Genomic DNA, 24,203 nt, shown 5'->3' with positions numbered 1-24,203 from the left:
TTCTGATATATTGCTTGGCCCAGGCCTAAAGATCCCCTCCTGCTGAAGGTGTCCCAGTCCCATTTCGATGAAGTATTATCACAGCCTATTATGCCTTTATGCTTTGATAGAAAGAGAGCATGAATAAAGCAGAAGCTAACCTTACTTTGATGCGCAAAACACTGGATTCAGTCTCTGTTTTTTGCCACATGTCATTAATATTGACACCGAGGAGTAGAGCAGATAATTGCTCCTTCTTACTCGTTTAATTAGCTGACATTTTCAAGCACAAAGTCCATTACTTATTAAAGTAATTGCCGGACTAACATGTGGTTTTAAGGTGCATGACTCATGTAAATCTGCCCATTTCTTTTGCTTTAAGTCTGAAAAGTCACTTTATAATCTGTTATTAGCCTAATTAGTTTTTGGTATTTTAATTTTTGCGAGCCAAGTTGTTGTTTTAATCAAGATGTGTCGATGTGACTAATTATTTTTACTTCCAATACCATAATAATACCTCCTGGTTTTAATCAGATGTTATTTTAAAACCCCTTTTACCACTTAAGGTAAGCCAGACATATAAAATGCATCAGTTTAAATGCAAACTGTGCATTCATAAAAAAAGGCAACAGCTGACAGGATCTGAGCAAGAATTCAGTGCCAACTCTCCGCTCCTGACAGTTCCCAATATGGGCAAAAGACAGTGAGTACTTAAAAAGTATTGCACCCAGCACTACCTAGATGATGTAATGTGTGCAGCGCAGGACAAACTGGCTCTGTCCAGTTCACGTTGTTGGAATAAAAAAAGAAAAACAGGCCTACTTTTAAGAGATGTGCTGCTCTCTGCTCCCAGATGTCACCCAAGATCTACATCCATTCAGCCTGCTATATCGCACAACCCAGGTAGATGGTCGAAACACTGCTGTGCTGATCGATATGCATTATAAGCCAGTTGTAAATTCAGACAATTGTTGTCCTTCAAGACCCTGTAATATAATCTTGGGACAACATGAGTCTGCTTTTGTTGGGCCCCCTTTAATTATGCAACAGAGAGGGGAGAACAGCAAACCTGGTTCTCCAGAGTGCTGGTCGATAATGTGATGTTGTGGGTGGCTTGGAAGTGGAGACAACATAAACATGAATGTCTTCGCTCCTCTATTAGGGCACAGTTACCAGCGTGCTTCATCATATTACAGGTTTGATGCCATTAACATGGAAGCTTTATGTTTCATGTGCACTGGCATCAGCCAACATCCAAATATGCTTCTTATTTATCATCTGTTTGCTAGCCCGAGGTCTCGCTGTGTCGCTCGACATATTGAGTGACTAAATCTCAAGTTTATTTTCCTCATCCCTCCGAGATCTCACAGAGCAGCGCGCAGATAGAGGGATTACTGCGGCCCTCTAGACAGCTCTGCGCCGCTCTTCCTGGCTTGACCCACGTCAGGACAGATGATAGTCACTGCTTCATTCGTGATAGTCTATTGATCCCTGCGGGACAAATTTGACTTTTCACTCACCACCGCCCCCCTAAGGTCACAGCACATACTCGACTACGGAAAAGCCCCCAGAGCCTGTTGGAATACATCATCTTTTTAAAAGACGTTTTTCAGCAGAGCAGATTGTTGCTATCACAGGTGACTGAACACAAAGCATGTTGTTGGCGTTGTGCCAGCCGGCTCAAACTTCTTAAATGTCCTCAAGACTTTATCCTTTGAAAGTTTAGGGGAGCCGTAAAAGTTTAGTAGTATTCATATTATCACAGACACTTAACTGTGTTTAAAGCAAACAGTTGGGCCATAAAAAGTGCATAAATTAAAAGAATTACATTTCACATAACTGGGCCGCAGCATCCTGAAATAGCTTTAATATTCAGCCTTTAACATCAGTCACTGTTTAATAAAATGTACTAATACACCAGTGTTTTGTTTACAATTTAAAGATAACAGTAGTTTAGAATAATGACCATAATGCTAAAGCATCTCATTTGCTCAGTTGATGCTTTGAAACACAGAAAGACTCTGACAGTTTATTCAATTTCCTCAACTGCAGAATCAGTCGACTGCCAGAGCCAAGGATAAATGGGAGTCGCTGGATCCACTTAAAAGCTGCAACTAAAGATTATTTTTTATCATCAGTTCATTTGCAGATTATAGTGAAAAATGCCAAATACAAGTTTCCTACAGCTCGATGTATTCGCTGTTTTATTTGATCATCAGTCCAAATCCCAAATATGTTACTGTCTTCAAAATAAAAGCACCAAATCAGTCCAGCAAAGGTCGGGAAAAGAGGGGGTAAAGGGAAGCATTTAATTGCCGATGTAGACATTTTATAGACACGGCTCCACACGAGTGTGAGCTTTAAATGGTTTTAAGGAAATTAAGACGCCGTTAAGCTAATTTCCATTTTATGACTCATCAGTATATCGAGTAATTGTTGCTAATCCGCTCATCAGTGAAAGCCATAAGATCTTTGGTGACAGAAAGCACTAACAATATGCCATTAAACTTTACTGCAAAACAGGAAATGTCCCTCGCTGTGTTCGTATAAAGGAAGTCCTAAATTGGCTGCAGATATGCGGTAGGGGACAAAATAGCCACAGATGAAGCCTTGTCTCCTGTTTATGCCCACGCCGTGTGTTTCACTAACTACAAGTCTATTTTAAATGACCCTTTGCCTTTAAATCTTTTACATTAAGCAAGAATTTAATTTCATAGTATATAACCAGTTGAGGCACAGGTCAGAGGTTAAATACTTCTCTCCTAAACGTCTCACTTTTGATTTGGGGTCTTTACCAAAATGCTGTTGCTTTTCTGAATGAAAGCATGAAATGGTTCAGACAGAACGTTGTTGTGTGTGTGATTGAGCTGAGGGTGCATTTTGGGGTGAACGTGAGAGATGGCAGAGGGAAGTGAAAGTGTCTTCTTGCTTATGCAGACATTTCACGAACATGGGATGGTTATGTGGAAGTGAAGCAGAGGAGACGCTAATTTACATAAAGACTTCTTTTTAATGTTTAATGCATCAGCAGAAACAAACAGGTGACATGTTGCAGGGATGCAGTTTTGTTCATTAGTCTACAGTTTGACTTGTAGGCGTGTATTGGCTAATGATAAATCAATACATTTTAATTTGGTTTTTTTATGGATTAAAAAAGTCAAATTTGATAGACTTTTCTGATAGAGGAAGTGGTGACCACAACAGAAGATGTTTCCTTATAGAACTGCTCATCCAGCTTTCTCTGAAAAGGGCCCCTCGTGTTGTTTGCATTTTGAGCAGGTTTAATTTGAATGTAATCACATCAGTTGGATCTCGTCTCAGCAGTGTGTAGCTTCAGATCAGATTGCAGATATAATACAAAGTGGTGTTTACTGTTTCGGGCAGCTATAGGCCTCATTGTAGACTTGACTTGAGTGTTTAAGTCGTCTCAGTTTGGTGACATTTTACTCCAACTTGTGGCATTAAAGGAATGTGGGCAGAACGGCCATTTTCCCGCGCTGTGACATACTGCTGCCATTGTGGCTTCATGCAGCTGAAGGCTCCTCTTTGTCCAGCAGGACCACAGTCCACTATTAAAACCTTGGACTTTTGAAGTGCATTAATGGTACGTATCAAATTACTTTTGTGCCCCAGATAATATTGGAACTAAATTAGTCATAATCCTTATTGTGTTTTGTTTGTTATTGTAGCCTCATGTTTTGAATAATCTGTTCTCTGGACAGGGATTTGAGTGCTCAGATATTCGGTAAACTCTGTTGCTCTTGCAGCAAGCACAAGATTGTTTACCCTACAATTGGTCCCGATAGGGCTGTCACGGTCACCGCATGACCGTGACAGCCTATGTGACGCCAAACGCAGGGCGGACCCATTGACCTTTATCACAGCTATTTTCTGTTAAATATGATCTCTGATGCATTCAAATCTAAAGGGATGCAGTAAACTCACGATCCATGCGTCCCAGGGAATCACGCAGCCGAGCCCGTGTGCATGCTAGTTTAGCCGCTACATCAACAACTAGCCTGTCGCCACGGATGTCTTTTCAACAATTAAGGATACGACCTTTGTAGCGGTTAATAAACTCGCATTTCCACCACTCATGCTGTGTTCACTCATGTGTGGGGGATGGGCTGTAGTTAAATAAACAGAACATACTCCGGCAGCGGGCTGAGGAGGCGGTCAACCACCGAACCCCAAGCGGGCGTTAGTGCTTTAACGGGGTTAGAAAAATTCAGTACCTTGACAGGCCTAGGTCTCGATGGTCTTAATTGGAAATGGTGCTTGCAGTATAGCAAAAACAGACACATCAAGACAGTCCCATCAATCATTAAATTGAATTAAAGTCACAACCAGTAAAGGTATCATGCATGCATTGTAACAGGATGGAATCAGACTTACTGCACTGATACAGTACGTTTTGCACATTACAGCACACACTCATCATTTAACAGTATTTAGTTTGACACTTTCCCCGAGCTGTTGACCAGGTGTTTAGGTGTGTACACATGGCAGCACCTGCCTCGTCCTCCTGCTTAAAGGAACATAATCACAGTGACTGGATTTAGAAGATTAAGCTAGTGACTAATCAGGTCCTGATCAGACGTTCCCCAATGTGGTAACAAGCTCGTATGAAGCGACTAAGACACTCTCATTTAGGCGCTTTTATTTACTCGTGCACGGGGAGCTAACTATGGCTGGCTATACTTAGCACTACTGGTGTTACATCTGCGTTGCTGTGATTTGTTAGCTTTACATGAAGAGTTATTGGTAAACAACGAAGGACCAATTTAGTCAGTAAATGAGTGCTGCAGTTACATTCATTGACAACAATGTACAGTGTATTTAAACAGTGAACTCTACACTAAAAGTACTCCCCCTGTCTGCCTCCATATTAGGTCAAGGAGAGCAGATCTATTAAATAGGCTAAGTGCAACACATTATCTGAATGGACTTAGCACCTTGTCTCACAGTAGCTTAGATGGTGGTTGGCTTAAGACGGGGCAGGGATGATGACGTTGTTAAAGGATCTAAATTATAGATGATAGTGTGTGAGTGTGCTGTGCAGTTGCATGTGAGAGTGCTCACTGTTGAAGCGTGAGGAGCTGCAGAGCGGACAGGGAGTTTCCCTGACACATGGGAGAGCCTCGCAGACACATCCTGTAGTGAAACCCACAGGGTGCTGCAGAGCTGTATACAAGGCCTGTCAACATATACAGGCCCGAATAAGACATACAGTTTGTGTCACTTCTGTTGGTAAGCCTGTACTGCACTGTACTGCACTACTACTACTTCCACTGCTACTACGAGCTCTCTTTGAATCTGGTTACCACAACAAGATGAAAAAGTATTTTCTTTATGGATTCATCTGATAATTTATCAATTTAAAATATCAGACATTAAAAGTGTCAAAAAAGTCCCAAAAATTGCAGCTAATCAGCACAATTGTGAATCTGTAACCATCCATCCATTATCTATACTGTTCCTGTTCAGGTTCGCGGGCAGGCTGGAGCCTAGCCCAGCTGGAGTGAAATACTACTGTTTTCCAGTCAAGGACATTGATCGCTGCAGGCAATGGCTCAGAGCGGTACAGAATACAAAATACGACAAGATTATACCGGTGGATCGTCTAAAAAATCTTTGCGTCTGCAGTCTACATTTCAAACCTGACGATTTTGAACGAGACGTGACATCGGAGGCGACCATCCTAGATTGAGGAAGTGTAGTTTAGCAAGCTCCCTGGCCTCCGCCAGGTGACGCGTTTTACGTGGTCTGGTGGAGGTTTTCCAGGGTCCACTGGAACCCTACACTTCAAAAGTCTGAGGTTTTAATTAGAGATAGACCGATATGGTTTTTTCAGGGCCGATACCGATACCGATTATTAGTAGTCAAGGAGGCCGATACCGATATGCGTCAAAATGTCGAATATCGGCGCCGATAATCGGTCTTTCCCTAGTTTTAATAGTTGACTGTGGTTCTGCTGGACAAAGAGGAGCGGATAGCGCCCTCCATAGGCGACATTTTTTCTACCATAATGGCATTAGCTCCCTATAATAGCATGATAGGACTGAGGTTGGAAATCTGCGAACTGGCCCTTTAACTAGTAGAAATAATGATTGAATCATGTTTCGATGAATCCATCTTGTTTTAAACAGAAACTACACACAGGCTAAAATACTGGTCAATAATTATGTTCAGTACATCTTTGTTTGTTTGTTTGTGATGGAGGTTATAAACCACGTCAGTGCAACAATGTTTTCCTCCATATATGATTCATTGTGGAGCTGCTCTATAGATCTGTTATTTTCCTGGTTCCATCACATTATATGACAGAACAGTCTGTTCTAGCCGAGTGAAACTGAACAAGCAATGCTTCTTTTTGTCCTCTATGTATCCACGTTAGTAATGTGTTTCTCAGTTGTGATATCTGCCCTCGTGAAGGTCCTCTATCATCCTCAGTATCTCACTGAGCATCTCTGCTTCTGAATTGAACAGAGTTTGTTTATCGCTCTGTTTTCTGTTATCTTGCGATCGATGTATGTTTTATCAGAGCTGGGACCTCCTGAGAGCTCAGGCGATTACACAGCACCACTGCAGGCAGTATTTTCAGTGTCAGCATGGAGCTACGAGCTGCCACGAGTAATGATGAAAACGAGAACGCCCCGTTGCTGTTTGAACACGAGGTTAACAAGATATTCTGGATTGAGTATACTTATTAAAGATAAGGTCCTGCAAACACTCAGAGGTTTCATTATTCACACAAGAGGATGTTGTAATTCTGGTGGCTTTGGTTAGTATTTGTAGAAGCTGTTCTGTGACCATACAGTTGAGCTGTAGATGCTTTCCATATTGATTTGGCATCCTCACCTAATTACGATCCTCATCAAGGAGCTAATTAGATGTTTAAGGATTTATGTTGCAACGCAGCCTGTGGGATGATCTCGTCTCCTGCAGTGGAGGCAGTGACTGCATTCAAATGTACACGGTCGTTTACCACATTTCCTAACTGCAAACAGAGTTCAGTGATGTATGAGCTAAACCATCTATTAATTTGTCTTTGATTAATCTGCAAATCGTTTTCGTTCTTTAAAACTTTAGAGAACTGAAAAATGAGCAACTGTCAAATACCCAGATACTCAATTTTCTATACGTAACATCAGACACAGAAAAGCAGCAAATTGTCAAATTCAAAGGAGCAGTTCTCCCCTGGAAAAAGCCAGTCAGTCAAAGCTGGTGTTCTCTGTAATCAATACAACCAATAATATTTGAAATTGGCGTGTCTTCGCCTATTCTACATTCCTACAACACCCAGCATGCATTGCACCCCTCCCTCTGAAAGGAACGGCCCAGCGAGAGACTATTGCCGTTTTCCAGTCAAGGACATCGATCCCTGCAGGCAGATCAGAATCCGAAATACGACGAGAATATACCGGTGGACCGTCTAAAAATTCTTCAAACCTGACGATTTTGAACGAGACATGACATCGGAGGCAGGCATCCTAGATTGAGGAAGTGTAGTTTAGAGAGCTCCCTGGCCAGATGACACGTTTTGTAGTCTGGTGGAGGTTTTCCAGGGCCCATTGGAGAAGTGTCCAAAGGCACAGAGCGAAATGGCATTAGCTCCCTATAAAAGCATGATAGGACTGAGGTTGAAAATCGGCGAACTGGCCCTTTAAGAACCTTGAATTGAACAAATATTTTGTTTTAAAAGCTGCTGATTAACTTGCTGTCAGTGGACTCCTTGTTGGAGATATACCACGATGTACAGTTTAACTGTAGTTTAACTGTAGTTTAACTAATCCAAAATGCTTCGATTTCTCAGATTTCAGCTTCTTAAATGGGAGAGTTTTCTGCACCCGTCTCCTAGCACACATAATGAAAGGCTTGTTCAGTGAAGCACATGTAATGAGAGGAATCTTAAAAACCCATGCTTCAAAGAAAAGCTCCGGGCGTCTCCACTAAGTATCTGCGAGTTAGATTAACACAGTGAAATTGATGGAGGACAGTTCTGAAGCCTGGAAGAGGCCCAGACACTCAATTCTGCAAGAAATAAACAAGACTATAAGCGTGGTTTGATCGATGTGTCTCTGTCTGGGATAAACAGCATTAGTGCTATAGAATGGAGAAGACAATGATTTAACTTCCTGTTTGTTTTGCAGATGAACAGAAAGCAGTGAGTGTGAGAGCGTGTCAGAGGATGCACCTGATCTGCGGGGCCCAGCGCTGAGGGAGGTCCACGGTGCCCATCATGTCTCACCACCAACACTACCAGCGAGGCCCCCACGGCCGCACCATGAGCTCTGAGGAGAGGGGCTCCACGCCAAGCAACAAGTCCTCCACACCGGTCCACAAGAGCGCCTCCTCCTCTTCCTCGTCCCAGCGCGACAGCCGGCAGGTAATTGGCCTTCCACAGGATAAATCCATCTAGAAATAGGTTCTGGGGATAGCTCAGAATGAATGTTACTTAAGCAGAGGTTATATTGGGTTGAGTGAATATTATTTGGTGTTGCTGCAGTCTTCTTCTTGTGGGACAGTTTATGCAACAGAAAAACAGGCGGATAGAAGGGAAATTGGCCTGCCGGGAAATATTAAATCATGAAAGATTTATTCAGCAGCTTCAGTTTGTTCAACAGAAACAGTCAGAAGCGTTATGCGATGACCTTGTCAGTTTTTATAAAATCAGCTGCCAGCCATCGTCCTGCATCACCATTTGTAAAACTAATGGAGCAGCCCTAAGTTTCCTCCACAAGCCCTGCACGTTTTATGTTTGTATTCTTTGTGGGGCTGTCCTCGGCCTAAGACTTTCTTTGTTAACTAAACTAAGATTAACTTCTACATAGCCCAAACCTATGAATATTCTTACAGTTACATTTATTATAATAATGTGAAAAATATGTATTCAAACAAGATGATCGCCGTAGCCTCTGAGATCAAAAGTAAAGCCATCAGAAAGTGCCTTAAACCTGCATTCTCTCTAAAGGCCAGCAGGGGGCGTCTCTATTGGTTGCACAAAAGAACTCTGATTGTATTAAACCAGCTGGGAAAATTAGCCTACTTCCATGTTGATTTATTACCTCAGAAAACATTTTCCTAACGAGTTTATGGGCTCAATCCCAAGTTTCAAGACTTCTTCAATACACCCATTTAGAGTATAATACATGTTAAAGCAGGTCTTTAGGGTGTGGCCAAGCTCGGCCTCTGGGCACAACGGTGAACATGCCGTTTTTTCTTGTGATTTACTTTAATAAACGGGTCTTACCTTTGCAGAATTTTCAACATCATAATGCAGATTACTAAAAAGTAGAAATGAAGCTTTGTCAGGTCTGTCCTCAAGAGGAGAAGAAAACTACTTTTAAAATGCCCGTTTGATGAACGGAGGTCGGATCGATCTGATGCATTCCAGGAAGTCGGGAAATCTGACAGTTATCTTGACACAGCGTCAAGGGAATTCATCTCAAGTTGATTTTTAGAACGGATTGTTGGCTGAACTTGCTGCAGATGTCTGTTTATAGAGATTAATAAGAAGCTAAATTGTTGTCAGATTACGCTGATGGGAGCCGGGATGTCATTACGTTCCGTCTGCTTTTGCTCTCCACACTGACTGTTTTTCCTGCATACGCCGCAGCCTGGTGATACGTGATTGGTCAATATTACTCGGCTACAAGCGAACTGCAAAGGGAAACCTGAACACTTGCCTCCCATAAAATCCACATCACCTGCCTACAGATTCTACATTTTTATGTAGAATCTGTAAATAGAGATTAGGGTGTGGCTGACATTTGATTGACAAGTCGCTGCCACGGAGACCTGCCAACAAGGATAGAGATATCAAATGTGTATCCATCCTGTTTTCAAAATATGGTAACATCTGCTTCTATAAGACAAGATGGCGATGGCAAAAAGGCCGAACTCAAGGCTTCAAAGTGTTCATAAACCAATGTCATGTTGGCTTCGTTCATTCCTTTTTCACAGTATAAAGTGCTAAAGTGTAAAATTAGTTGATAATTCAGTTAAAGTTTATTTAAACAAGATGATTGTATCCTCAGAATATAACTAAAAGCCAGACGAAAAGAAGCCAAGCTGAGAATAAGAAGACATCTTTTGTCAGTTCTGCAGTGAGCTTTTATTTCTCTGACAGCACACGTTGACATGCCAGAAATCCAAGCAGTAATTAAAAAGCCAAAATATGGATTGTTTGTGAAACTGAGCAAAAAACTCATCTGTGCCCAACTCTAATTTGCTGGGACTAATTTGCTGTTAAAATCTTGTTTAAGCAGTGTCTTTCCAGTTTATAGGACTCTATTTTCCCTCTGCTAATGGACTCAGAACCATCTCCTCTGATGACGATAAATACTTAAATCACTGTGAAAAGTCCATTAGAAAAAGGACTAATAGACAATCAACCCTGCGAGACATTATCAAGCGATTAGATGACTAATCAGCCGAGCTGCTGCAGCCCTAATCCCCTGGTTAGTAAATAAAAACCTTGCAGAGGCATGGTAAACAATGAGACCGGCTCTTCTTCCACAGTTCACACCACAAGTGCTTAAACTTAACCCCTGCAGTAAGCCACCTGAAGCCCCCGGCCCTCTTTACCTCACTGAGCTGCTGTGTCACTGTGGCCGCGCAGAAACAGGACACCCAAACTGGAATCAGTGACATCACAGCTTTTCCGTCGGCACTGGGTGATGAATGTTTCATGAGGGACAGGCGGAGGCTTGGTGCTCTACTGAACATGTGGCACTCTCTGGAATGCCCAGCTTGCCTCGGCGGGAGATGGCGCTCCGACGAGTAAAACGGAGCTGGTTTGAGAAATGAGGCCCGCTTGAAGCCTGCAGTTGAAGGCCTGCTGCTTGATGAAGCAGACAGTTAACCCTTCAGCTCTTCTGTTCATTGTCCCTCTCTGTTATGTCGGCTGTGGCTTCTGATAACAAGGCCTTCATGGGTGAAAGGGCACAGCATTTAATTTCCCAGACACCCCCGTAATCTTAAAGCCAGCCTAATCTGGGAGCAAGCTTATCCATGAGCACTTCTTTTGTTATTCATGTCTCTGAATGCGTTTAATGAAGTCAGGTACGAGCCAAAGAGGGAGACAGATAGCAGCAAAATGCTTTTAAAGTCTAGTTGTGTACACCTGCTTGATCAAGAACTCAAGATGACAAGAGTCAGCGTACTAATAAGGAAGCAAATCATTTTAATTGCTTTGTGTTATGATGTAGCTAAGTTTGCTTAATGAGGAGGCAGTGATGTTCCTGTCTGCGATACAAACCCTGATGTTTCAGCTCTCGATTCAGATGTATGAAACAAAAACAAACCACAAACCCTCCTCTATTAGATCGAGTCTTAAGCCTCCATAATGTGGCATATTTCTGAGTGGAACTGGCTGTGTGTGTGTGTTTAGCGATGCTTCTCCAAATTTGATTACATAACCCGAAAGTTAGCGTAGCTCAAGGAAAACTGCTTGGTACAGATATCCCTTGTTGTTAGCTCAGCACAAGGGAGAAATTAATAAATGACACCTCAACCACATGCCCCGGAAATGTAAACAAACATTTCTGTCTTCTGATATCCACACAGACACCTCTGACCCATGATATCATGTTGCCAGCTGCATGTCAAGTGGGGTCTTATAAGCTCGGGAGGGTTAGCTAGCAGGGCCAGATTAGAATTAATCGGATAAATGCAGATATATGTCTTTTTTTTTTTTTTTTTTTTTTTTTACATACATTTAAAACGTACCAAGAGACACAGCATGTTTTTAAACTAGCATAGCTAAAATTTGCCTTTTACTTTGCCTTGTTTGCTTAAAATTTAAGTTCCAATCCTGTCTCTAGAAACATTATGTTTTTTTAGCAAGAGATTCATCTTAGGAGCTGTTCTGGAGCTTTCAATCACATCACAGTCTAGTGACTGGTTCCCAAGGTAAAAATTATAAATTAATTACTAAATATTATAAAAAAAGATTATTGCTTAAGTGGCTCTGGAAACATTGCGGAGGGATTTGCGAAGATTATATTAGTCGGAATTCTCATAGACATTATTTTGTACCCTGCTGGAGAAGATATACAGTACAGTATAGGGCTGGGTATCGATAAGGATTTCTCAATTCAATTCGATTCCGATTCACAAGATCCCGACCCGATTCGATTCAATAACAATTTTTGTTAGGGGTGTTTCAGTTACAATATCAATGCACCTCTAACCTGGTGCATTATCAAAATGTTTAATGTTTACAATAAGAATTAACCCCAAAGAAGTTACATCTTGTACTTTTTATTTATCCTGACAAACACACAGCAGTCAAAACAACAATAACAATTTTATGAATTAGGCAGCCAATGAGCTTTTTTGTCCAGTTTCAGATCATTTTTGTACTTCTGGCTCATGGTTTTGATTAAATGAATTGGGGTTCAGCTTGTGCGAGATTTGGCCACGAGATCTCACAGCACCAAGAACAAAACCACACGAGACTAAAAGAAATGGGGAAATTCTACCATTTTTTCCCCCCTAAATATTTAGTACAATAGTTAGAATCCCGATCCATACTCCATACCTGTTGGTGGCAGTAATGCACCATAACGTTGTGTGCCAAACGCCATAGAACACCCAAGAAGAAGAAGAAGATGTGGGGAAAGGTATACTTACATACACTCGCAGCCAAAGCCGATGCTAACAGAGAGTAACATAAACATCGGAGCAAAATTAACTTACATATTCATGGACGCACAAATGATCAAAAGACTCGGTCGGTGATCACTCATAGTAGTTTGCGGTAAACAAGTCCGGGCATGTCTCCCTCACTGCCGTGTTTCGGGGAGATGCGCTGAGTCGTGCTGCGTTCAGGGGCGCTCAGAAACGTGAGTAATCAGACACGTTTTTACACATCGATCTCGGGATTTATTAATCGATATTGGGTCATTCAAATGAGAATCGATTAGAATCTGAAAATTCGATTTTTGAAACCCAGCCCTAGTACAGTAGGGGTGGGACAAAATATTGATACGGCAATATATCATTGTATGTATCTTTATATGATTGTCTTGCAATATATCAACTATCGCAGAATCGATGTATCTTTATATTATCGCTATTGTGGGCCACGTATCGTATTGTGAGATACCCTGTGATTCCCCCCCCTACAGGACAGTATCTCTACCCCAGAGACGTCCTGAGGAAGCAGAGAGTAGAGCTTAAAAAAAAACCCTGAGCCAGCCTGACCGAGGACCCGATTTTGAAGAAAAATGAGAGCAGGGCATTTTGTTGGGGGAAAGCCTTAATGAGATCCAGCCCCCGTTTTCAAATCAATACGTGTCACTCCCTCCCCCCCTGCTGACGACCACTGTTCATTCTGGAGACCCTCATGAGAGCAATTACAGGCACCACCTGCAGAAAGCCTCTCTCTATCTCTCTCTCACACACACACACACACACACAAAGCTACACGTTGGTTCAGGATGTCACTGCAACTATTAATTTTTCCTCTTGCTGTTTGTCATTTCCTTGTTGGATAAGACATTTCCAGCTTTGAGAGAGAAGAAGGAAAAGATAGAATCACACTGTTCATTTTTAATAATATACAAAGGTCCCTTTAATCTCTGACAGTGGACTCATCAATAATGCGATTATCAGATCCTATAATGTCAGATAGCGGCTGCTTTCATGGTAATGACCAGAAAATACAGTTGAAAGAATAAAGGAGCCGCTTCACTGTCAGCTCCATAAATCAGTATCTCTCCTGTTCAGAAATGTTATTAAAAATGATTTATTTATTCTGTAGCCAAATAACTGATAATGTAATTTCCTTCAGCACAGAACAGATCCACTCAAAAACAGAGGAGATAGTTTTGATAGAGAGAAGAAACAAACAAATGTGTGACGGTAAAAAACAACACACATACCGTAGGTAGTTTTAATCTTTTGAACCGCCTTGATCCCTTTGCTTTATCGCTTAATATGAAGAGATTTTGGCTTATTGCCTGATATATTAGGATGGGATATTAGGGATAAAAGTCCTGGATTCAGAGTCAGATAAAAACTCTAATAATAAAAGTACAAGGATCAATTTTTATCGGTCTAAAATCCGAAAAGAAAAAACAACTTCCTGTTGAACCCCTTTACCTCTATATGTCTCCTTAAAGTCTCACATGTGTTCGCAGGTCTGTAACTGACGCTGTGGTGTTTACACAGAGCGTGACGCTGTGCTTATACGCAGTCTCTCGAGGTGTTAACTTCTCACCCATGTGGCAGCCCACCCTCCTACTCGAAGCTTTACTGCTGAACCAGACAGACACTGCAGTGAAATCCATCCTCGCAAGCACTCACAACGCTTGCTCTGTGGTTATTAGCTGCTGGAGTGTCTTTGTTCAGTGGTGATTGTGGGAGACGAGATGGGAAAGTTTTACAGCTGTGCTATCAAGAAGTAGAAGAAGTTGCACACAAGTAAAACAGAAGACTACATACTGGAAGTTTCAACTGTAATTATGTTGTAGTCAGTATCTTGTGGCTACATAGTTATAAGACTAGCAATAAAAATTCATCCAGAGGCGGGGTACATCCCAGATTTATCGGCAGTCATTCACAGGGCACATAGAGACAGACAACCTTACAAGTGCAACGCATGCAATTGCAATTTAGGGTCACCAATCAACCTAACCAGCATGTCTTTAGACTGTGGGAGGATAAGGGAATCCACGCATGCATGGGGAGAACATGCAAACTCCACACAGAAATGCCCACTTTCTCTGAACCGGGATTCAAACCAGGAACCTTCTAGCTGTGAGGCGACAGTGCTAACCACCGCACCTAAAAATACACACACAGACAGAGGAAAGACTGTGAGATTCTTGAATATTAAGACTGAATTAAGTTCATCCAAAGTTTTAGGCTAAAAACAGATTTGTATCGATATCTACCGACTCCACTTCCACTGCCTTCACCCACTCTCCCTCACCCCACCTACTCACCATCCTACTCTTATAAGACCTTGACTGGATGAGGTAATCTCATTGAGATCCAGTTCTCTTTTGCAAGAGAGGCCAAACTACAGCGGAGAGAGAGAGAAGAACAGACATAGACATAATAAATCATTACAATCACAGACGATTATTTAGATTTAAAGTTCAGCCTACGGGATGAGACATGTAGTTGTCGTACTTGTTGTTGCTTTTGAGGACTAATCTACTAAATCACATAGAACAGTAATTAATATGATATTTATATATTTGTACTGAAGTGCAAACCACAATGACAAACTGAATCAGGGTGTTTTTAAGTGGAAGCAAATCCCCTGAGAAAAAAAGGGGATGTTTCCATGCTAAGGCTCAGACATGAAGGTTGACTGTACAATCAATTTCCTGCCCCCAAGAAAACATGCTGATTTAAGAAATCCAATTTCACCCTCATATAGCCTCAGACATCCCCACTCTAACACCTTATCACATTTGAAGTTGTGTGCTGCTCAGGTGTCAGGAATATATAAAGAATAACTGTAAACTACGGAAGCTGAGAGCGGCCATAAATGCAATCATTTTAAATAACTTTATCTAAACTTAAACTAAGGAGTATGTACAACCAACCAACAAATACAAACTTAAAGGTATATCATTTATTATGATGTTACACAGAGAAAAAAAGAACAGTTCATCACATTAGGAAAAATGTAACCAACATATGTTAAGCAAAAAATCTGACTTAAACATTCATCGATTATCAAATCAGATGGCGATTGATTTTCTGTCATAGAAAGGTCAACTAACCAGAGAAATTTGACAGTTCGTTTACAAAGGAGATTTCAAAGCTCGTGGGATTATCGGCTCATTATCCCAAAATAAAATGTTTGATGAACATATTCTGTTACATCAAGAGAATAACAGTTATTCTCATGAGACAACAACATAATCAACCTGTTAAAATTAGAACACAAGCACAAGATAATGGGATAATATAATATAAAATAATGATTGTCGTTTACCCCTTGGCTCTAAACTCATGTAAGATAAAAGAGATTTGTCTGTTTTCTTACTTCTATCACTCTTTTTATTAGAGATAGACCGATATGGTTTTTTCAGGGCCGATACCGATTATTAGTAGTCAAGGAGGCCGATAACCGATATTTGGAGCCGATATTCATTTGCAGTAAAAGTGAAAATATTGACGTCAACATTTTGAATAATACAAACTCCAACACTTAACTTTGTTTAAATGCCTTTAAGCATATGTTTATTAAACAAACAAACAAAAAGCGCAGGGAGTTCCCAGGGTCAGCAGCGTCTCTTATAAAGTTAACTGAAAATTTAAATAAATAAATAAATAACTTCCTGAAGTTTTATAAAGTAAATAAAACAAAGAAATGAACTTTTTCTCCTCTCCTCCGTCGTGTGTGTGAGCACTCTGCATGCACAGCTTTCACTGCTGATTGGCTGTTACCCGTGCCATGGCTCTGCGTGTAACCAATCAGTGCTGTGGGTGGGACAATGCTGGAGACAGAGTAGTGACTGCAGACAGAGAGGCGCGGCTGCATCAGAGCCAAAATAACCCGGCTTTAAATTGATCTCTTATCGGCCGTCGGATTAATAAAAAAGGCCGATGCCGATATGCGTCAAAATGCCGAATATCGGCGCCGATAATCGGCCTATCCCTACTTTTTATTGTATAATTGTATTCATTTTACTGTCAGCGCACGGAGGGTAAAGTAGGAAATGAGAAATGAAATTGGTTCTGTTTTGTTTTTGCACTGCAGCACCTCAGGAAAGTTGGTCAGACAGCCCTCTACAAGTAGACAGTCGGTGTCTGTTGGAGAGGAGAAGACGTGTTAGAGAAAGTTGTCATCAGCAGTGGGCTGTCTCACTGATATTTATAGAGCTGATTTAGCCTAAGGCGTCTCCGAGGAGTGTTTGTCCTTTCTGCTGCTCAGAGAGACCTTAACTATAATAGTTTGATTCACTGCTGTTTTTAAAAGCTGTACTTTGCTACAGCGCTGAGTGTCAGTGCTGCTGGTGGATGACCTATAAGTTGGCATATGTAACTGAGACAGACAGAGTGTTAGATTGGCGTTCTGATTGGGATTATATTCAACGTATACTCCCATATTACCACAAGTCTTTTACGAGGTAGACACAGAGAAGTAAAGTGCATAGGCCAAACAAGGAGGCAGATTACGACCTGTTTGAAAGAAGGTTCGTGCTGCGAACGTAGGTGAGGACAGCAGAAGAGCAGCGGAGGAGAAGCCCCGCCTATTACCCGAACAAAGTATCCAGAGCCATATAGACAGAGATTTGCATCAGTGGAAGTCCAGTATGCTCCATGAGCTGCCATTGCGATGTCACAACTCTCTCTCTGTCTATGGCTGTGAAAGTACCGTCAGTCAGTCAGTCAGTCAGTCAGCCACATACAGACCCGTGTGTAGGGCTGACCCCGGCGGTCAGCCAAAAACTTAATCAGGTCAAATGTAGCCGATATTTAACAAACAAGCTCATGCAGCAAACCGTTTTAAGTGTTAACATTGAAAAAGCTGACCGCCTCTTCCTTCCACAAGCTCCATCATTAAACTCACCGAGAGAGTCCGGCTCATTCAGCTTGAAATTATCCTGCAGTGGGATCAATGACTGTGAGCAGAGTGCAGGAAATCACTTCCTTAATTCACTTCTATTTCCAGGGTCAAGTAACAAAAGCAAATTCTCTGACTGTAGCAGTCATTTCCAAATAAACCAATATTTGGCATATGTGAAGCTACGCTGTGTGGACTGTTCCTCATGAGGAGTTTGTTGATTTCGATGATTGTGCAGGAAAATGCATTGAATTGCATTATTAACAGGGCAAGCCATCCTTTATTTAGTGCGCTATTGATTTATCAATTGAGAGCCATTTGAAAGTCGCTTTGTAATGCTGCACACAACACAGGAAGTTTGTCTGAAGGGCTCTCACAGCCTGTCGAGGGAAGTGGCTCGTCCTTTTTAAAGCTTTTATGTTCTTAATACAGACGCTCCTGAAGATGATTTCATTATTTCACAGGCAACATAGTACGGTCGACTTGTTTAAATGTTAACGACCTGATAACTTCAGGCATTAAAGGTGGGTCGCTACCTTTTATGATATGATTGCTTCGAGGAGTGAGGTACACTTTCCTGCTGAAGTTGAGCTCCTCTGCTGATGAGGGGCTACTGAGAGGAGGGGGTGTCGACTGTGGAGAAACATGACCTCATTAACAGTCAGATCTGTTGGCCGGGTCATTAGATTAAACAAGCTGTCCTTTTGTTAAGTGTCCTGCAAACCAAGGTCTTGTGTCGTAACACACACCCAACAAGCTGTCTTGAAGGTCGCATCATCACACCGTGCGAAGGAGAGCCACAGGCTGTTTGTTGGTTTTCTCAAGATGCTTGTTTATTCTAAGTTGAGGGTTTTGCCTTAAAGGGGCTACAACTACTTACTCAAATATAAAATGAGAAATCTAACAAACTTCATCAGTGATATATTCTATTTTATTAGTATTTTACTTACTTTAGCTTACAGACAAATGCCCCAAATAGGGGACTGCATGTCATAGTCTGTACAGCTTACTCCGTTCAGGATCACAGGGGGAACCAATCCTAGCTGCCATGGGGCAGAGGCGGGGTACACCCTGGACTGGTCTGACTGGTTGCCAGTTGATCACAGGCACATAAAGACAGACAACTATTCATGCTCACATTCACACCTACAGGCAATTTTTTTACAGTAACTATAACGAGCTTGTCTTTGGACTGTGGGAAGGAGCCGGAGAACCTGGAGGGAACTCACACGTGCACGGGGAGAACATGCAAACTCCACACAGACATGTCATAGATTTAACCATTCAATGCCAAATGGAAATACAGTAATGCTTGCCGCTGTTGCCTCCACTCTTAAAGGGCCAGTTCACCGATTTTCAACCTCAGTCCTATCATGCTATTATAGGGAGCTAATGCCATTTCGCTCTGTGCCTTTGGAGGATGCTACCCGTAGTATTTCACTCCAGCGTCTCTCGCTGGGCCGCTCCTTTCAGAGGGAGGGGCGCAATGCATGCTGGGTGTTGTAGGAATGTAGAATGGGTGAAACCACAAGCTGTTCGTACAACTTTCTCCACAGCTATGGCGACAATTTCAAATATTATTGCTTCTATCGATTACAGAGAACGCCAGCTTTGACTGACAGTGGCTTTTTCCAGGGGCGAATTGCTCCTTTAAGATGCTCCCTAGGTTAGCCAAGCAGAATGCTCCGGCTTCACAGGAAGCGCAGTGCAAGGTATACAAGAGTGGGCCAAAGGCTTCAGACTAGAAAGATGGAGGCAAAGCTTTGCGAGGAGTAGCGATGTGTGTGCAGCATTGGTGTACCAGGGATCAGTGAGACCGAAGTCTTATTTAAATGGACTGCCTTGTGGGAAGAATGGGCTGTGATTGGTGTGTTGATGATTCAATCAGTAGGCTGTCAGCTGATTACAGCTGGGGCGTATGACTCCTGTGTCCTTCATGTTTTACACATTGTTTTTTAAAGGGTATAACACTGAAAAAAAGGCTTATTAGCTTCATCAGGACTGTGTTGGTGTTGTGTTATCAGTTAGTGACAGTAGTCTGACAGTTTTAGCAAACAACCATCAATTAGACTTATTAAAGACGTTGAATGAATCATGTTAGGCCAGTGCAGAATGATGCTGATGATCTGTTTCTAGACATTTTGCTGCTATCAAAAGTTTGATCCCATGATCCCCCGTGCCTCTCCCAGCGGGACAACGGTATGATGTCTTACCTGTCCCTGCCCGACCTCTTTGCCCCTGTACTCCAGAGGCGTCACTTTGATTTACAGACCCACTAGCAGCAGGATGAGCACAGTCAGGAGGAGCTAATGGAGTGGAAATGCTGAGAGAGCAGCTGGAATCTGAATGGGGCCGTATTTCTTTAGATGTGTAGTGTATGGGGAAACGAATCAAGCAGTGTGTTCCTGTTGTTCAGTCAGACAGTGGACATGACAGCAGCATATTTTCCCTTTATTACAGCGAGTGCATCTTCTGTTTTCTCCAGCGGATAAGTTCTGACACGTCGCTATATTTTGATTCCTCTCTAGGAGGCAGACAGCTGGGAAATCATCGAGGGGCTGAAAATCGGTCAGAGCAACGTCCTAAGGCCCGATAAGCACGAGGGGTTTATGTTGAAGAAGCGGAAATGGCCCCTGAAAGGCTGGCACAAGGTAAGACACACTGGCTAAACGATACACATAAGCTTTTGTGCTGTAAAAACATTTCAGACGCAGCCGCTCCTTGAATGTTAAGCAGCCAAATAAAGTGAAAATCCCTTTTTTCATGCACCTTGCTTTCACCTATCTGGGCCTCTTTTACACGCATTTCCTTTGAAGTCAATATCTCTTCAATTCCAGTGGAAACCAGGCCCTGTTGTTAGCTGCAGATCACACGCAGAACAAATGCCCGATAGCTTAATATAAGAGAACAGAAGCACACAACTTTGCATTTATATTGGCTCCACGGTAGAAACGGGTACAATGTGATCATTTTCAATGTCTGTCCTTCCTGGTATTTTACAAAAACATTCCTTTTCTGTTCTCTCTGCAGCGTTTTTTCGTTCTGGACAATGGTATCCTGAAGTACTCCAAGTCCCCCATTGATGTAAGTAACCCTGACTATGACCTACAGGCACAAACAGGGCGGCCTGGCCTGACATCAGCTCGGCTTGGCAATGAGTCAGCAGAAACATCTGCAACACGGGTCGTGATGTTCGATGTTTTTCAGCACGCCATGTCACTTTGCAGCAGAGCTTCAGTTTTACCGACAAAATGGGAAAATGTAAAAGTGACTGTGAAGAAACAAGAGAATAAGGCACACTGTGACAACCTGAACTGCTTGCAAAATAAGTTGCACCCTGATTGGACAGTTTAGCTTCCTCTGATTGGATGGTTAGTGGACAACGTGGAGGCGAGCCGATTGGTTAGCTCAAGCGTAAAGAAACAAGTTTGAGCTTGTAACTTCAGGTTCACACATGCACATAGGAAATTTGTGCGCTTCACTTATTTTCAGGGTTAAAGCTCTGAAGATTAAAACCTTGAAGGATTCTTTTGATTCCTCAGACTGTAGTTTAAAAAGGTTTGTTGTAACTGTGAGTGTGAGAAATCTTTGAGTACAATGAAAGGTATGTGCTTCTCTGGCATCAGATCCAAAAAGGCAAACTCCATGGCAGCATCGACGTCGGCCTCTCAGTCATGTCCATCAAGAAGCGGGCGCGTCGCATCGACCTGGACACTGAGGAGCACATCTATCACCTGAAGGTAACACTGATGGGAACAGTCAGTACGCTCATTTCAACAATCATAAACAAGAGGTCAGCAGGAGTTTAAACCTGTCCCTCCTCCTCCTCCTCCTCCTCCTCCTCCTGTCCAGGTCAAATCACAAGACATCTTCGATGCCTGGGTGTGCAAGCTGCGTCATCACCGGCTGTACCGACAGAATGAGATTGTGCGATCTCCTCGGGAGGCCACCATGCGAACGTTTCCTCCCCCAGCTGCCATCGAGTCCCCACAACCTGCCTCAAGCGTGGCGAGGGAAGCAAAGGTGAGGCGCCCTACTTTACTCCCTGTAGCACCTTTGTGTTCATTATGAGGATGAAGTGCCATTCATCCACGATTACTTTCTGTAAGAATTAATTAAATGTTTATGCCAGGTTTCAGGAGCTATGTCTACAGATGTCTTGCTTTGTCCATCTAGATTTTCACTTTAAAAGCATATAAAAAAGAGGACAGCTGCAAATCCTCACATTTTTTAAGCTGGAACAAGAGACTTTTTTACATTTTTGCTTGAAAAATGTTTTAATTATTAATCTTTCAGATTCATAAATGGTTAATGCTCTTCCCAGAGATCATCTGAAACCCTTAAACGTTACATCACAGATTTGATCTTGATATGGACTCTAATCAAAGCAGCCTGAATATTTTTCATACGTCAAGTCGGCATCGAGTTTTAAAAGCCCTCTATCTCTCTGTGATCCGAGCAGAGTGCAATTACTTATTCAAGACGGGTATGTCGTGGGGAATAAAAGATTGCCTAGTTCTGTTTTATTTCAAACTGAGATACTGAACCAAAACTATGACGCCGAGGAGAGGAAGTAAAACTCACTGAACATCAACAGTAAGAACTGGAAGACTTCAGGGCCAGACCGGATCGTGTCTGTCTCTGTGCTTCGATCGCCCACATCTGATCACCTCTCACTTTGTGCACTGTTCATATCCTCAATGTAACATTTCCATGCATATACTGTTGATCGCTAGTGTTAAAGTCACAGTTTACATGTCTAGAAGCTGAATCTGCTTTTAACACTTAGTTGTTGCAGCTTTGCCCCGTGTTATGTGGCTAATGGTTAAATCAGTGGCTGTGAATGTGTACACGGATATCAGCCCAATGCTGTTACACTGATTGGATCTGTAATTGTATACAGATAATTGGGATTAGTAAAGGTGTGTTTGTCAAGTCTGTTTTCAGCTTAGCGTGAACACGTCTCCTCGCTGACTTGTGTGAACTGTGTGCAAAATCTGAGGATGCAGCCACGGCCGTCTCTCCGTGCTTCATGCAGACTGTTACAGGTGATCAGTGGGGTCTGCATTCAGAGCAGCTGGCTGCAGTCTGATCAGCTCTATCAGAAGAACAGCTTAAATGAGAGAGTCAAAATTAACTGTTGCATCAAAGACTGAGGACATGTAAGCTTTGCAAGCTCCTAAAAGCAGATAAAACATCTCTATCTCTCATGATTTTATCACTTGAATGAAAAAGTTCGTTTTCTTGTTATTTTATTTAATATAAGATTCATGGCAGCAGCTGCAGGTGGGCCAGGTGGCTTAGTCAAGGGCAAAGATGAGTCATACAGTCTGGTATAAGGGATAGATTTACATACCAGTGGTGTCTCTGTATGCTCAGTAGTCCTGGAACAATAAGGCAATTAACAGAAAATCATATAAATTCTAATTTTGGCATTTATGAGGAAAAATCCCAAATGCCAAGTTTTGGCTGCTTCCAGCTTCTCAAATGTGATTTTTAGTTCTTATCTGTTTTTTGTTATTGTTTCATATAGATTTCGGCAGCAAGAAAAAGAGGAAGAGCCCGCACACTTGCTCAGTGCCACAAAAACGTTTCACAGGCTAATCACAACGTTTCAACCAATGACTGTATATTAAGATGGACGACGCGTCTCCATCGGCTCTCATTGTACGGAAGTGATGCCAAAATACCCCCTGTGATGGGCGCTGCCATCTTGCGCTGGTGACTTCACTTGGAGCCTGAGTCTGCGCAGTAGAGATCGGCGGGTGGTGTCGCCGCAGCCACTTCCGCTAACCAATACAGACTTAAATTACTTAAAAAACAGCAAGGATCCCACACGTGGGCATATTGAACAGCAAAACAGCTACTTTGTGTTGGTCTGAAGAAGACGTTCACAGATATGGAAACTTCAGTGACTGTAGTGTAGTGTAGCTGTTCCTCTTCTACTCTGCTAATCCGTATTTGTCAACTGAGCTGTCAATCATCCTTTTTACAGCATCAAATAACTAATTAAAACTAAACTTGTCAGAAAAATGAACACTTGGATGTTAATCAGCATGATAAGAACTAACTATAATGACAGAAACCATGTTGGTGAAACATTTATTTGACGTGTATTTTGATTTTATAGTTTGACTCATGTCCCATCTGTTAACATGGAGGAGGCGGGCTTTATGACCTATACTGCAGCCAGTCAGCAGGGGGCGATAGAGATGTTTTGACTTCACTTTTAGGGTGCTGTCATGTCATCCGTCTTTTTTTACAGTCTATGATTGAGACTAAAATAAAGAACACTCTTCACATCAATACTCTACTACTTATAAAAATCATCTCGTAACGTAAACAACAGAACAGTCAGACCTCTGTGTCCGTGTCGCCCCACAGCAGGCCAAACCCAGCAGTTTGCCGTGGCAGCCGGTGGCCCCCATCAGCGGCAGCAACAACAGCCTTCCTGCCTCCTACAGCAACGGACAGAGCAAGGTGGTGGCTTGGCTGCAGGAATCCGAGGAGATGGACAAGTGTGCCGAGGGTAACTGCAATTGAAATCATTATGCTGAGATCAAATCTGACTTCACAAAGAAGGAGATGAAATCAAGCCTCAGGCTTTGTGATAAGTCCTCTGAACCCTGAGGGGAGAAATTCTGATCGTTTTGTGACACGTTGCGCTGAATGTGCTCGTCTGCTG

General features: G+C 42.3%; 1 protein-coding gene across 4 annotated transcripts in view; it reads left to right on the top strand.

The window, feature by feature from the left end:
- osbpl6 (oxysterol binding protein-like 6) overlaps positions 1–24,203 on the top strand; it is a 41,406-nt gene that overhangs the window by 1,046 nt on the left and 16,157 nt on the right. For 2 of the 4 annotated variants that reach the window (XM_069662828.1, XM_069662826.1), the window contains exons 2-7: positions 8,133–8,368; positions 20,047–20,169; positions 20,549–20,602; positions 21,145–21,258; positions 21,371–21,541; positions 23,906–24,047. In XM_069662828.1, the coding sequence (XP_069518929.1) occupies positions 8,222–8,368; positions 20,047–20,169; positions 20,549–20,602; positions 21,145–21,258; positions 21,371–21,541; positions 23,906–24,047 (751 nt within the window). In that variant the 5' untranslated portion in view covers positions 8,133–8,221. Of the gene's footprint in view, positions 1–8,132; positions 8,369–20,046; positions 20,170–20,548; positions 20,603–21,144; positions 21,259–21,370; positions 21,542–23,902; positions 24,048–24,203 lie in introns of all 4 variants that reach the window. The other 2 variants (XM_069662827.1, XM_069662824.1) reach the window with 1 other exon arrangement.

This window comes from Semicossyphus pulcher, unplaced genomic scaffold (assembly GCF_022749685.1).
Source record: "Semicossyphus pulcher isolate SPU_LCO1_2020_fin unplaced genomic scaffold, fSemPul1.0.p SCAF_15, whole genome shotgun sequence".
NCBI classification, from domain to species: Eukaryota; Metazoa; Chordata; class Actinopteri; order Labriformes; family Labridae; genus Semicossyphus; species Semicossyphus pulcher.
Note: the sequence above shows the minus strand (reverse complement) of the source record. Positions and strands in the feature narration are given on the sequence as shown.